Source organism: Dermacentor albipictus, chromosome 5 (assembly GCF_038994185.2).
Source record: "Dermacentor albipictus isolate Rhodes 1998 colony chromosome 5, USDA_Dalb.pri_finalv2, whole genome shotgun sequence".
NCBI lineage: Eukaryota > Metazoa > Arthropoda > Arachnida > Ixodida > Ixodidae > Dermacentor > Dermacentor albipictus.
This window is the reverse complement of record NC_091825.1, coordinates 124,926,926-124,943,228: the sequence shown is the minus strand read 5'-3', so window position 1 is coordinate 124,943,228 and position 16,303 is coordinate 124,926,926. Positions and strand designations below refer to the sequence as shown.

The window sequence follows — 16,303 nt, the reverse complement described above, 5'->3', positions numbered from 1 at the left end:
ATGGAGATGTCGTTAGACGGGTCGCAGAATCCGCACGGCTTTGGAAGCTTAGAAGGTCGCGTGGGATCCACTCGACAGATATTGACTGCGGGATGCGTGCCGCCAGAAGATGGATCTGTTGGCATATGTCAGGGCTGCGACTGACGCGTCGCAGAAGCCGCGTCGCCTGGAGAGCATCAGTGCGGATGACGATGCGGGCCGTGGGGACCAAGGGAAAGGCGGCCACAGAGCACAATGCTTCTCGGACAGCAAGGAGCTCAGCACAAAAGGAGGAAGGAGGTTCTTGGACTTGAAACCGGGTCGTCTTATTAAGGGCAGGTGCGCATGGGCAATAAATTGCAGTGGTTGTTTCACAGCCCTTAATGCTTGCATCAACGTAAAGGACGATGGAGCCAAGCGGCAGGTGGGCATCTTGATCTACAATTCGGTCACGAAGCGATGCCGCCGCGTGAGTTGATGTCGGGCGATGTATATCAGTTGGCTTGTTGTCACTCAGCTGTACAAAACTCCAGGGAGGAAGAACTGGCGATGGTGGTGGTTGAAGCGAGTTCGAGAAAGCGTAAGCCCTGAGAGCACTCGTTGCGTGTGAAAGGCTGGCCTTAAGGCTGCGAGCATCACGCCGCTGCTGCACCAGCTCATCTAGTGTGTTGAGCTGCGCATTTTCTTGGAGAGCCACGATCGGGGTGATGCGGGGAAGGCAAGTGATGACCCTCATTGCCTCGCGATTAACAGCCTCAAGGCGATCCCATTGTGCCCTCGTCAAATGCTGGAATTGGGCTTGATAAATAAGGCGTGGTTGCACTACCGCCTTTACCAATTGTCGCGCAACATATGAGCTGGCGCCGCCCATTTTAGGAGCAATGCGCCTAATCAGACCCAACGTTTGAATTGCCTGCTTTTTAGCGCTGGAGAGCCAAGCAGTTCCGGTTCCCGACTCGTGTACCGTCAGACCCAGAATTTTTATAGTTGAACATTGTTGAAGAGGGGTTCCGGATAGATGAAGACGAATGGGTGTTGCAGAGAGTTTACGCCGGCCCCAGCGATTGGCGACTGACATGTAAGCAGATTTGCTGACGGAAAGCCTAAGGCCGACCGAAGAAGCGTAAGTCGCCGTGATATCTAAAGCTGATTGAAGGGCAGCGGCTTGAGTCAGCAGGTCGTGATGAGTGCTCCATACCGTGATGTCATCAGCGTACAACAAGAACTTTATGTCGGGTACATCGTGTAAGCGCCATGCAAGCGGGATGACAGCAATATTGAATAATGTGGGTGATAATACAGATCCCTGGGGTACGCCACGAAGAGGGACAAATGAGCCGACGGCGTCACCACTGAGGCGAATTGCAAAATGTCGGTCTTCAAGGAAAGATTTGACAAAATTCCGTACTCTGGGGGGAAAATGCAGCATGTCAATTGAAGCCAAGATGGCAGCATGACTGATGTTATCATACGCCTTTTCGACGTCCATAGCGAGGACAGTACGGACACTGTGGCTACGAGTTGACGATAAAACCGAGGATGCCAAGACAGCCAGCCCATCTTCAGTACCTATGGATGGACGGAAGCCAATTTGAGCAGGGTGGTAGAAACCGTGGTGCTCTAGCCACCAAGACATTCGTGTGGCAAGCATTTTCTCAGCAAGCTTGCACAACGTTGACGTTAGGGAAATGGGTCGGAAGTTGCCAAGGTCAGTCGGCGGCTTGCTTGGTTTTGGAATCGGGATCACAATAGCTGACTTCCAGCCTGTAGGGACAACGCCTTCTAGCCATACCTTGTTAATGGTGTCGAGGAGTTGAGGCAGCACAGCGGAGCTCAGGTTCTTGTAGGCCTCATAAGTAATAGAGTCTGGACCTGGTGCTGTCTTGCGACTGGTACCATCTATCGCTGCAAGCAACTCAGGCATGGTGAAAGAGCTTGAAATCCCCTCGGAGTCTGCCGTAGATGGTAACCTGTCGATATGTGTCGGAATGCCTGCCAAGGAAGCACCATTGGCTGTCTGAGGCAACACGTCGTACTGCGGGAAGAACCTCCGGGCTGCTTCTCTGGCGAAATCATCCGGCGACAAGCCAGCAGCGAAGCAGGCTGTGGCTGCCGCGTCTGGACGGCTACCACCGTGTTCCATGGCGCGGAAGGTTCGCCAGAGAGAAGCGTTCGATGTCTTGGATGAAAACCGCTCACACCACGTATGCCAGTGCCTCCGCGAGAGGTCGCGTTCATATCTGCGGGCCTTAGCAGTAAGGAAATTCAGTCTTATACGTGCTTGTGCAGAAGTGGGGTCTCGGGATGCTGCCAGCTCAGCTTGTCTGCGAGCAGCCCACAAGTTGAGCAGGCCGATATCCGGTGCCGGTCGATTGACGTCTACCCAGCTGATGGTTGTGGCTTCATTGAGCGTGCTTTGTATGCGGTCAACAAGTAGTGATGACGAGTCCACAGAGGTGTCTTGGAGAACGGCGCGAAATTTGTCCCAATTGACCACAGAACACTTGCGGCGCAATCGGCGGGCCTGCGACGGATGAAGGCCGATGATGATAGGGTGGTGGTCACTACCCCAGCAGTCGGGCTCCAGGTGCCAAGTAGGAGTGCCGGGACCCGACCACCACGTAAGATCCGGTGCGTATGTTGTACGTCGAGCTTGAGGCACAGCTCGCGTTGCTGAATCTGGATGGTTCAGTAGTACAAACAACGCATCCGCGAAGGCGTCCCGCACACGCCTACCTCGAGGGCTAGAAGTAGGGTAACCCCAATCTGGGTGAGGGGCGTTGAAATCACCACCAACTAAAATAGGACACGCTGGGTATTGGCGACGGACATTCACTAACCAGCCCAGATTAATTCTTGAAGCAGAGCCACCGGCTGGTCTTACGTAGTATGACACTACCACAACAGTTGACTTGGGTAACTTCACAGCTACTGCCACTACCTCCTGATATGAGTTACACCAGTTTTCAAGAGAAAGGCAGACCTGAGGATAGCGCGTATCAACATACACTGCCGCCTTTCCTGGAGGGGCAGCTGTGTGCACGCGACGGTCACTCATCGAAGGAGACACGTATCCACTGAAGCCCGGAATGGCAGGCAAGGCGTTGGTCTCCTGTAGTAACAGGGCCCACACCTGCAGCTTGTTCATACGTAGACGGGATTTAAGCTCCCCCACTTTCGTGGAGAGCCCTCTACAGTTCCACTGAAGCACGCCACAAACACCTGTGCCCGCCATTTTGATTACGAGTCCAGGCGTTGCAAAATCACAGATGTCAGGTTGGATAACTGGCTGACCATGAACCGCAAAAGGGATGTTGTAGAGTTATCCGGCAACGGAGCTGGAGGTCTGGTAGACTCTGCGACCGATACAGCAGGGCGTGACAGAGATGATGATGCAGCGGAATCGATACTTCTATTGGTGTGAGAATCCACTGAACGTCGCCGACGCGCAAGTAGCTCACGGTGCTGTCGGAGCTTGGATACCTCCGCTAAAAGGCGGGCAATTTGATTGTCAACTGCTGCCATATCATCACGCGGATGTTCCGGCCCGCTCTGCTTCTGTATAACCAGCGGGCGACGGCGGTCTCTGCGAACTTTGTCACTGTAAGTCTGTTGGGAATGGGGTGCAGGCGGGTCGGGCTCGGAAAGCTCTGGCCAGTCGTCGTCATCCCACTGGAGCGCCGCAAACCTGTTTGATGTCGGCACTGGTTGTGTTGCAGCATGCTGAGGCCATTGCTTAGGGATCCCGCGACGAACCTTCTGAGTGGCCTTTTGCTTTGTGGGACAAGTTGGAGAAGTGATCTCGTGGTCGTCGGTCTTGCAGAGTCCACATCGATAGGACACTGCGCCAGCTAATACAGCTTCATCTGGCGCTGTAAATGGACAGAATCGGCGCATGTGGCCCGGTCGGAAACAGTTGTAACAATAGACGACACTGGGTTTATATGGCCGAGGTCGTAGAATGCAGCCATAGTAGTACAGGCGGGCTGGAGGAGTTGGTGGGCCCTGCAAGGTGACGATGCAAGAGCGCCCCTTTCCCATGTAACGCGCCTGAATGACACGGTGAGTAGGACAGTAGAGCTCACGCTGGAGAGCAGTCTGGTCCTCGCCAACGTCAACGTTGTAAACGACACAGCGCTGTAGATCCGAGCCCTCTACCAGGTACACCTGGACCGGCACGGTGACCTCGCTCGTTATCGAGAGACGTTGAAGCGTTTGCAAACGCTCGACAGCAGCCAATGTCGGGAGCCACACAGCGATGGTATTTGACTTCTTCCGGGCCGCGAAGCCGCGGAAGCCTGTGGTGCCAAGACAAGCGTCTAGGTTCACCTGAATAATCTTGTTCGGAATCTCCGTGAGGCTTGTTGGGGCCAGAGCCTTAATGGTTGCTTTATAGCAAGCCGAGCCCGGTGTCGACACAACTGGGTGGTCAGTCGTTAGACAGGAACGCTTGCCTTGGGAGCCGCTGTTGGCCGAACACGAATCTGGTGCAGATTGCTCCGAAGGACGCTTCTGAGAACCACGGGGTGCCGACGCCACAGATGGTAGCGCAGAAGACAAGTCCATAGGGGTACTCGGTTCGTCATGCACAACAACTGGAGCCCCATTCCCGATCGGTGTCTGGGAAGCCATCGCGGGGCTCCGCCCTGTGGGTAGATCACTCACGGTCTGATGTGCATTTGGGGAAGGCGATGGGTGGGCTGTAGCCGAAGGACTTGGAGCAGGAACCAGGAGCTGGGATCCAGGCTCAGGTGTCAATTGTGCGGCCGCTAACGCCGTCGTGACGAGCGCCGCCGGTGAATCTACCGCCGCCAGCGCGTCACCGGAGTCACTAGGCCTAGTCCCGGTGTACAATGCAGCTGCAGGGCCGACGTAGTGACATTCGCTGAATGTCAGAAAACCAGACTGCGCATGAGCGTCCGGGGCGTCGTCAGATGTCTTGGGGTCCAATCTCTTGATGTATGGAACGTATTTACGCGGAAGGCGAGATTTTTCACAGGAGCGGTGAGCAGCCACCTTAGCAGGGAAACTTCGTCGTCGTCGTCCCCCACCGATTCTTCTGTTTCTGTAGATTTGTTGTTTCATTTCTGGTTTCATTTGTTTCGGTACAGTCTTGGGGTGATTCTTGGAGGTTTTGTTTTCGTGATGCGTGGTCGAATCAATAAGCCGTGTGGTAAGAGCACGTAGAAGGTGATATTTCACCCACGAACAGATTATGACTCGCAGGAAGCGGCGGGAAACCGCAGGCTGCGTGTAAGGCAACAGAATAGAAGAGTGCGTAAATAAAGTACCAATATTAGATGCAACCACCAAAGTGTGACCAAGCGTGTGCTCATGTGTTTGCCAGAGCAACCGTAGCCGCCATCGGCTAGATCTCGTTCATATGAAAAATGGAATACGCGCAGTCACGGGAGGACAGTGTGATCATAGGGCGTACAAGAGAGAGAGAGAGAGAGAGAGAGAGATGAACTACAGATAGCTTTATGACTTTGCTGCAGCCCTTATAAAGGGGCACTACATAGGTGTTTCTTTGGAATATTTGCATGCCAGCCTCAGGGACGTGTTTGTTGACGGAAGCGTGTCGGCGTTACTCACCACAAATTGGCCCAGCATACTTTTGTTCTTGTTTTGTTCCTTTCTTCTGTGAGCGAGGTTGTGCAAGACTGTGCCGGAGCGACGAGAACAATAAAGTTATGCGAGAAGTGCAGAAGGGAAAGAGAGAAATATTGAGCGAGGGAAACATCTGGAAAGCTTGACGGGAGGGAAAATAGAAGGAAGAAAGAGCGTCAAATGACGATCATTGTGATGATTAAATACAGCTAGCTACGTACGTATGCTACAGAGGTCTGCAAACGTTTCAGATAGCCTGACTCACACCTGCTTGTTGCCGGCTACGAGCGTTTCTTGCTTCCTGGTGAAATGCTTGTTAGCTGACCCAACAAAGGGGACACAGCTCGAGAAAGACAGAGGAACAGATACACGGATACATCGCGAAAAAGCATGTCACTGTAAACATCGATAACGAATGGTCGGCGCACACTGTCGCTAGCGCCACCGTTTCGCTAGCAGGAGCAAGATAAAACCTCCATTCGAAAAACTCTGACCATGAATACACAAATAAGGGCAGTGATTACCGAGGTATCGATGAAATCACGGGCTACCTGGGATGTGAGTTTAATATTAATGTTGTCAGTTTTCTGCGAGCATATGCTGTCAGCCTTTAGGTAATGTATTCATATGTATTTCTGTAATAAACATCATACACAGAAATAGGGGAATTGCAATGCCTTCTGTAAGTATGCGTTAAGGTGTTTTAACCACGGCAAACTACACCACAATAAAGCGAAGGATATAATTGAAGTAATTGTGCAAGATTTCATTTATTAAATCAGCGAGGCAGTGGAAAAGTAGTGTAGACGTATATAACGCAACCACACGAGAACGGAGTATATGGAGCTAGAGTTAAAAGGAAGATGTTATTATTTCCCGTCATCTAACGAAAGTGTGTCCATTTTCCTTTTTTTTAGCAGCCTGTTAAATGTAACGAGTAATTCTCCCCTATGCCTCCCTCCGCTGGCTTCGTTGTCTGTTTGCTTCACATTGTCGCAACTAACGAAAAAGCTGAGCCCTTCAAATCTCTTCGCTAATTAGCAAAATACAGGTCGTGCTGCGTTACACTCGTATTATTTCGTAATAAATAATTTAATAACTTTATGCACCCCATATAGCAGACACAGCCATTTCGCTCCCTGGAAGCTTCGGCACTCTTGAGGATTCACGTTGGTCGTATTCACTCTGCGTGAAGCCTTGACGAATGCGGTTTAGCAATTGTTTGGCTTCTGTCTCGGGGAAAAAGCAAAAAAGCTGTCAGCCTTATTTTGTTTATTTTTGTATTCGTGTGCCCTATATTAAGAGGATCCCACGAGATTGGACGAAGGGTGGATTCCGTTGCGTAGTGTCTTACTCAGCTCGTGCTCTTTTGTCTTTGCATGGAACTTAGCTTGAACAAAGTGGAAGCCAACTGTCACTGAGGTCTTAGAACACGAGTCCAAGTGAGCCGTTCGTTACCAAAATGAAATCTTTCCTCAGTCACCAAAAATTGATACAACATTTCTGCTTCGTGCAGTACGTTGTTTCCGTCTGACGTGTTTTCCCTAAAGTGCTCTGTGTTCTGGGCTAAATATCCTCTCAAAAATTTTAAATAACAGGGTGTCTCTTGCCGATTGTCGTTAGTTCGCTCGCTGCCCCTGTCGTTCGTCTGACGTAACGTGATTCGCCCACGCTCCTATATGATTCGTATTGAAATACGCTGATGGTTCGAACAATCAGGTCAGAAATAAATTTGTGCTATTACACTAATTGCATAAAAAATAGAACCGTTTGGGAAAGTAAGCGTCACTGCTAAGCGAAAGTGACTTTTGGTAAGTGCAGCCACTTAGGAACCGTCTAAGACGTTCGCGCGCATCGCTTACTACTAAGCGAAAATCTGCTTTCCAATACCCACTATAGGCACCACGCAATATTTGTGAGCTAATTAATAAGCAATCGTTCTTGATTTTATTATTTAACGAATCTATATATCGTGGGAACGAGCCGCCCATGGCCTTGTTGGAGAGTGCAAGATAAGCCAAGGAATTAAAGGAAGACTTCAAAATGCGTTTCATTGCTGCAGTCCAAGATGTATACCGACGTATGCTTTCCTCGCACCCAGTTTGTGTCTTACGTAGGGCTGTCCCGCTAAGGTCTTCAGTTGCCAAAATTTTACGTAGGAACCACTGTATGAATTACGCAGCGTTGAGCCTACTGTCGGTCACCTCAGAGCCGTTACGCCACTCATGGCGTCACATCCGGTCCTGTTAGACAGGCCTTTGACAAAAAGACACCACACGAAGCGATTACTTGCTCTTTCGGTTAATCCTCTGCGAGCTGATACTCTTGCACCAGTAATGCCACATATATATTCGCATTCCGTACCACGAAGAGGCTGCCTTAGGCACGACTTTTCAGCCCAGATATTCCAGCTCTTTGATTCATTATATTCGAATCGTTATATATTCGTTATATATTATATTCGTTAATATTAGTTATATATTTGATTCGTTATTACGATATTCCGGCTCTTTGATATTCGCCGTGAAGCAAGCCTATGCGGTTTCGTTACGACATCAGTACTTCTTTTTTTGTCATCACAGTCCTACTTTTGTAATATATGTAAATAATTTGATGTTGCGTGTCGATTTTGGTCAATATTCTGACGACTCAGCCCCTCTGATCTGTAGGCAACTTTTCCTTTTCCATTGCTTTCGTGTCTCAAACCCTTGTACGCTGTTTCCGCTGATTCAAGGCAACAACGCCCTCTTCCGGATTGTACTGTGTCTTGACGTTCGCAATCGCCGAACATAGTCGGTCGTCTTTCACAAGTCTTCCCGCGATACGTGATTCCGCCAGCGCCATTTCGCAGGGTTATTACCGGAATAAGTTATAAGATTGCGAGTAAGTCACCGCGTGTATAGTCGAGGCTATTCAAAGAATGTCAGCGGTGGAATGCACACAGCCCCCCACTTCGCATGTTTCCATAAATCTTTCAAGACGAGACCCAGCAGAAAGAACAAGCCGCGAAGTAAGGATGGTCCAAATGTTATTCACGGCAATGCTGTACGTATGCACGGTGTCGCGAGAGGTTCGTGCCAAGACGGCATTTGAAATGGAATCGTCTCGTGAATCTTTTCTAACATTCGAGTCATGATTTCTTCGTCCTGCAGCTGCCCTCGCCGTCGACAGCCGTCCCGACAATAAGCGGTCGCAATAAAGCACTTCGTATCAGATTGTACCGAGTATTTCTTTTTTGATTAATAATGTAGGACAACCTTGTGAATATTTATCTGGCGGGGGACTGGAGGCGCCAGTTGTTTCCGTGAAAGCGTAAAGTATAATTCAGAACACACCCAGCGATATGCACTGTCTTAGTTTCAATGTTGCAGCGTGTCTGTAATGGCAGATTTTGACATCATATTTTGTTATCACATCACCATCGGCCTTAAAGTTTCAACTTTTTTGTTTGCTACTTTTTTCGCAACGTCCTTCCAAAAGACTCTGCTTGGTAATGATGACTGAATCTATTTTGTCTTTTAGTTTTTTATTTGAAGTTATGTGGAATACCGATAAAGTATGAAGAACACGCCTGTTCATTGCCAATCCGTTACAGATACACGGATATATAAAGGGTGCCATACTAAGCTGCCTTTCTTTTTCTGCGTGTTTGCATGCGTGCGTGCGTGCGTGCGTGCGTGCGTGAGTGCGTGTGTGTGTGTGTGTGTGTGCGTGCGTGCCTGCGTGTGTGTGTGTGTGTGTGTGTGTGCGTGCATGTGTGCGTGTGTGTGCGTGTGTGTGCGTGTGTGTGTGTGTGTGTGTGTAAGTGTGTGTAAGTGTGTGTGTGTGTGCGTGTGCGTGTGTGCGTGTGTGTGTGTGTGTGTGTGTGTTAGTGTGTGTGTGTGTGTGTGTGTGTGTGTGTGTGTGTGTGTGTTACACAGACTGTTTCACGGTTGGGGCTCTTGTAATGCAATTTAGTTTAACTTGTAATGCAATAGTTCGGATGCGTTCTTGAAACACGGACAACACTCGAGTTCAGAAATTTTCGCTGTGTATTTCCATTATCAGAAGCCAAACATTCAAAAATGCATTACATTCAAACCCGTATTTTGTCACTATCTGGCAAGACCGTTCATGTTAGTTAAAATAAATGGATACTAGAACAAAACAATGTACGAACGAACTATTCATTCGAAAGACCCTGTCAAGTAATGTAGCAGGGTCCAGAGGGCATTGAATATTTCGTATATGAGTTCATTTGTTTGCTTCATCACGGTGATATCATCATCGTCTTAGGAGCAATGACCCGCTCATAATTCTCTCCTGAATTATCTTTTAAACCTGTTACACTATTGCGTTTGTGTGTAATGTTTCAATATCAGTGCGCAAACATTTCTCACCCGGTCTCGCGCCAACATCTTAAAACGTTAAGTAAAATCACTTACTTCATCGACAACACAGGCTTCATTCAGAGAAAATTATTCAAGAAAATCTGCCAACCAGGGGCTGTTTTCTAGTAGCGCGTCGACCGCTAACTGATGCCGTTGTGCGGCAAAGCACAATGTTGCCAACCATTCATTCACTTATGCGCTAATGTTATTGCTGTCGTTGTTCTTCTACGCAAGTGGCAAATACCCACCGTGTGGGAATGGCCAGTAATTGGGCGGTTTGCAGAAACTGATGCTAATACCTTTGCTACAGCTACGTTTTATTTCTTTACCTTCCGCTCGTTTCTCCCTTTCCTAGTGTTCTTTAGATAGAGACGGAATTTTCATCAACTACCATAATATGTTTGTAAAACACAGAATATGGTTGTTGTTGTTGTTGTTGTTGTTGTTGTTGTTGTTGTTGTTGTTGTTGTTGTTGTTGTTGTTGTTGTTGTTGTTGTTGTTGTTGTTGTTGTTGTTGTTGTTGTTGTTGTTGTTGTTGTTGTTGTTGTTGTTGTTTGCCAGAGCGGTCGTGGATTATCCATGAATCGTGGGCTAACACAATGGAATTAAAAATACGGATGCTGGAACTTGAAAATAAATTTTTAAAAATTTAATTCCTAACCTTCTCTGAACGATGATGATGGTGGTGATGATGAAGCGACTGCTAGCCTTCGATAACGAATCATACGAGGCTGGTCACATTTCTCAGCGTGCGTTCAAGCCTACCACGAGTGGAAGAGCGATGCAACGGGCGATTTCCTTACGCGCGTCTGCACGTGTGTGGCCTCCACGCGCAGGTGGAGTTCGACGACGTGTTCGCCGAGCCCGAGGGCACGTACTCGCTGAACGGCGTCTGGAAGGCGGCCACGCTCACCTTCACGCACACCAAGAACATCTGCTACCGGGCGCTGAGCCTCCTGTGCGCCGTGCCCCTGGCGCTGATCGTGGGCATCAGCTTCGCGTGCCTGTCCTTCCAGCACATCTGGTGCATCGGGCCGGCCATCCGCCACTGCCGCGTCAACTGCCACGTGGTTCGCCAGTACATGCGCATCATCCTCGAGTCGTGCTGCGCGCCGTGCTTCTACGAGATGGGCCTGGTGCTCAGCAGGATCCGCGTGCAACACGTCCAGAACGGGGACAGGCACCACATGGAGCCCATCTAGTCTGGCGCAGGGCGGACGCCGGTCGCGGCGCGCTGGGCAGGGCGACGATTGTAGGGAGTTTTAGCGAAGCGTTTGTACGGTCTTACCGTTACCGGTACCGGCGACAACGACTGCGCATCCACATAGAGAGAAAGGGAGAAACAACTTCATTAAAGTGAAAACAAATATCATGGAGGGATGGGGGTCAGGCGGTGCTTGGCCGCCGCCACCTCCTCGCCTCGCTGAGTGGCCCCGGAGTCGCACGCCGAGGCTAGAGTCCCTCAGCATGCACATGCACAGAGTTTACCGGGCAGAGTCATGGTAGTCGACATCGGTAATGGTAACGATAATACGGTAATGCTATGGTGAATAAAACTGTTTCATGCCACACTAACGTACCGTCAGCATAATTTTAACGAACGCTTATGCATAATTACGTGAAAGTGCGACGCCTAGTCACTCTGTAGCCGCTTTCTATGCATGAAGAAGTCCTAATTGTACGTTTTCGAATTAAGCCACTGATATAGATGTAGGTGAAATTTCAAACAGAATAATGCATTGGAGTAGTTTCGAAATTGTTCGCGTTTGAAGCCTATGCTTATACTAAAGCTGCGGTTGAACGTGGCAGGGACTGGAGAATTGGCGGTCGGTCAAAGATTGCTTCCCGAGTACTATTCGGAGGGGTATCACCACATCCCGTGCATTGGGTGCACGCTAAAAACCCCAGGTGGTCCAAATTAATCTGGAGTCCCCCACTACGGCGTGCCTCATAATCAGATCGGAATTCGGGCGCGTAAAACCTCACAATTAAATTTTAATTTTACGCGCACCACGTGACGTCATGAACGTCTTGACTTATTTACAGCTTTCCTAACATAGTCGCAGACAAGTGGATCAGTATAAATGGCACAATTTTCCTATGCTGGCTGTACAAAATTGTAGCGGCCGCGATAACGTCAATGCATACTCCTTCTAAACTTGGCTGTTACGTGTTACCGTCGAAACGACAAGTTTTTTTTTTCTCTTTAATACGCGCCGTACACGAACGTAGCGAGGTAGACGGCGAGCAAAGCTCGTGCCGGTCCCATCTCCCTCACTCTCCACGAGACACTGTCAAACCATTTCTCGTCCCATTACCATGCTACAGAAAGCGAGGTTCCTTGTATTCCCTCCGCGCTCGATTAGACAAAAGGTTCTTGGCTGCGCCTCTAACATTGTGGCGCGTTCTCCAGCTTGACTTAACAAAGCTGAAAGTCTACTCCATTGTAAGCCACTTGACTGCAGTTTCAGATTTTCAATGCTAATTAACTGTTCCTCGCCCTGTTGAATGACGCTACATTTATCATCGAAAAGAGCGTCGACTGTCCGGTGCTGCGCGCGACCAGCATGTCTCGTACCTACCATGTGTGTTCTGCTTCAGCGTAGGTGAAGCTAAGGGCATTGCGTTGCGATCACCGCCATAGTGTATTAGCCTTCGGACTCGAGTGTTCTCTTGCATTGTCTAAGCAGATGCCCATGAGATGCCCTCAGATTTGGATATAGTCAACCCGCTTGACTAGCAGAAAACAAAAGATGCCAGCTTTCCTTCTTTCTTCCTTTCTTCCTTTCTTTCTTTCTTTCTTTCTTTCTTTCTTTCTTTCTTTCTTTCTTTCTTTCTTTCTTTTCTCTTTCTTTCTTTCTCTCTTTCTTTCTTTCTTTCAAAGAGGCATCTGAAGAGTCGGCGCATATATGGCGTCTGAATAAGTTCCACTATAAGAAATGAACACCTTCGACCCCCTTGGAAGCAAAACAAAACGTGTAATTCACACCTTTGGTATCCGTTTTTACCAGCCGTTGAAAATTAAATAAATTGCAGATAACCACGCTTTATGCAGCTAGGAAGACCGAGCGCTAATCAGTTAAAACTCAAGTTCTGTCAACCGTGTTTTTATCTTTAAAATACTCATGGCGTCCGACCAGCATTCTTTATGTGCCCTAAAACAGCCCTCATCGAATGCCTAGAGAAATATCTTAGCCGAAAAGTCCTGATGGTTAGACTGTATACCTAAGCCTTCAGCTTCACCTACGAAGAAACAGAACCTAGATATCGTATCGTCACCTTGTTGAATGTCGTCATTCAGCTCGACTTATCGTATTTACACATCTACTCAAGTAACCGGTGCATGTGTCACACTTGTTTTGTACACAGGGACCAAACACGTCAATCAGCCTTTCATATCTTGTTTTCAGTGCCTGAGAGCAGCGCCATCAATGTAATGTCCTTTCTTCGCTGCTGTGACTGTAACAAAAGGCGACATTTACCGAACTTTTCCTTGTGTAACTGTAGTTCGGATTCTATCACGAAGTTTTGCTTTCTGAGCGATGAGGGGTGGGGGGCAGGCATTTCGGAAGTCATGTCTGTAGTCATTGCCCCAGTGATTTCATCGGAGTTTGTGTGAAGTTAGCAGTATTAGTATTCCCGTGGGTGGCACGATGTTATCAATAAGTTGCTTAAACAAGAATTCATCTTAAAGCCCACAATTACGCCTTTTCATTTCGATGGAGGATTCTTAAATGACGTAGTGTTTTATATGTATTATACTTACACTGTAAGGCCTGTTATCTGAAAGAATAAATATATGTACTCTTGGATAGCTAAAACATATCGTATTCTCCACAACTAATTACATGTTCGTCCACATAATGCATCTTGAATACAATGTTTAATTTATTCTCTTTTTTTCTATCATGCAAGCCATTTTGTGCGTGTTAGATATACAAAGATATATAATAAATGAAAGAGAACATGCACTATTACTACCTACGCTCTCTTAAAGCGAATCATTTTTATTCTTGTGAAAGCAATCACGTGAAATGAGATGATGCGCAACCCTTTTTGGATAACGTGCACGGAATGGGCGCCATTGGCAATAATAGCCGTATGATGCTACAAAGTATATTGAACGGTGGTAAAATTCCATCCACGTGGTTTCCACACTTATCTCTCTCTGTCTCTCGCTCCTCACTTATTTTTTTCTGCCCTTATCTTAGTGTGAGAGATTAGTCAATTCGATTGCGCGAAGGATAATTTACCGCACACTTTCGTCAGAAATCAGCACTTATTTTGCTATCCGTCGCCTTTAAACTAAGCGAAATGGCTGTATTGTCTTCGCTTACAGATGTGTTTTATATTCAAGTGCTAGCACATTCCTTTGCTTCATTCTTACCTCGCTCGTCTCCCAACGTGCATATGATGAGCAACTTGAACTTAGTGCCGCAATCGAACAGTTGCTGTTTAGACGAGTTTCAGAAAACAATCTTTTCAGAGTTCGTACATTCGAGGAAACGCTGTTTGAAGTATTTAATTTTGTTACGACAGCTGTTAGCTATCAAGGTTCTGTAAAAGAAAAGAAAAAAGACAAGCCAATATCATTGCGTCTTAACGTTGTTTCTGCTTCACTTTTAATTATTGTCTCAAATGAGCTGTGCTTCACTATTTCGTGCCTTGAGACTGCATGCCTTCACTAACAAGGCGCTGATTGAGGTTAGTATTACGGAAAGTTGATCAAGGACGCAGTAGTCGTGTGATACGATTCTGCGCGCGATCTCACTTTGTCCCTGTAGCACCAACAACCGCAAGTTCCCATCCCATTACGGCAGGTTCCTACAAGGTTGAACCTGCTTCAATGAGTTATAACGGGTTTCAACGTTCGGGGCAGCCGTTTTTCAACATTGCGGTGATAATGCGCCTCCTAAGACATTTCTTTTTTCTAGCACTATTGAACGGCACTGCATACACAAAAATGTACGCAGTTAACTAAAAGCCCCAAAGCTGAATATTTGCGGCAGAAGCGGGCATGCGACTTGCATTTTCTTTTCGGGTAGATGCAATATTCTGAGTGCATACCACTATAGGGGTTTCTCTTTTTTGTTGTTGTTGTTTTTCTGAAAGATTTGTCTTTACCCAGATAGGCACCTAGTTTGGTGCATCTAGTCATTTTGCGTGTCTTCAACGGAGTACGGAGTGTATCACTCTCGAGTATGTATATTACCCCGTGTCATTTTATTCTTCAGAAATGTATAACCATTCCCTTGCAATGTGACAGCCTCCGGCTGCTCTATATAATTACTCAGGATAACGGGCAATTTCCGCTTGGAATGATAGCTTAAAGCCTTCTATATGCCTTATGAAACGTAGCTGTGCGCCTGCGATGCAGAAGGTACGTACCGAAAACATTTTGAAAAGCATTTTGCAATGGCTACAAGTATACATTTACGTGGTTCTCGGTTCGTGGGAGTAAGTGCTTATAATGGTACGAAAGGCAAGCGTCAAATTTGCTGCCATAACATAATTTCGTATATATTTTTTATTTTGTCGAGCAAAACCGAAATCATTTTTGTTTTGTTCGACTGATAAGTGCAATCTTACTTTAAAAATAGTTTTAGTGTTTCTCACCATAATATTATAGCATATAGAGATCACATTGTTTATAGTAGTGCAAATAAAATAAATATTTGGTACAACCAACCAATTTACGTTTTTAACCTTTGTTGTTAGTGTACACCGAAACGTCAGAAATGTTTACTGCTATGGCCTTACAGGCATGTGTCCTAGATGAGCCCTTGTGAGCGACACTGAAAATCTCGATACATTCACACATCTTGAAAAATGCTTGTGTGGTGGGTGAAGCCTGTACAGAGCTGTGAAGCTGTTTTCTTCATATTTCATACTGCTGCAATGTCCCGTGTCGCCACGATTTGTACTGCAATAAAGATGAATGTTATATCCAAACAGAATGCTGCCTGCGTGAGGCACGCTGCATGTCGTTTTTATTATCACGAGAATTAAGTGTCTTCGACGTTTTCATCGATCGTTCAACAAGTTGACAAAGCATTGATAACCAAAAAGTGGTAAGTGCACCGAGTGTTTTAACCATATTACAAAGAGAAAAAAATAAAACTTAAGGTTCTTTTTCTACTGCTTCATCGTCGTCGTTATCTTCTTTCTGTCATTTTTTTTTCTCTTTAGCATTCAGAGAAAACTCAGGTTGTCCTTCTACAGCCCATTATCCCATACATCCCTCTTACCATCAGTAATCCTTCGACGTTAATTAACCAAACTTTTCTTTTTGTCACCCACCTATTTACAGTATACTCTACAAAGGGGAACTTTCTCCTCGAGTA

The 16,303-nt window shown here is 47.2% G+C and overlaps 1 protein-coding gene across 1 annotated transcript in view; it reads left to right on the top strand.

The window, feature by feature from the left end:
• The window catches only part of LOC135913974 (uncharacterized), a 35,022-nt gene extending 19,116 nt beyond the window's left edge, over positions 1-15,906 (top strand). Inside the window, exon 3 of the mRNA XM_065446680.1 lies at positions 10,796-15,906. Within this exon, the coding sequence (XP_065302752.1) occupies positions 10,796-11,161 (366 nt within the window). The 3' untranslated portion in view covers positions 11,162-15,906. The remainder of the gene's footprint in view (positions 1-10,795) is intronic.
• Positions 15,907-16,303: the final 397 nt, after the last annotated feature.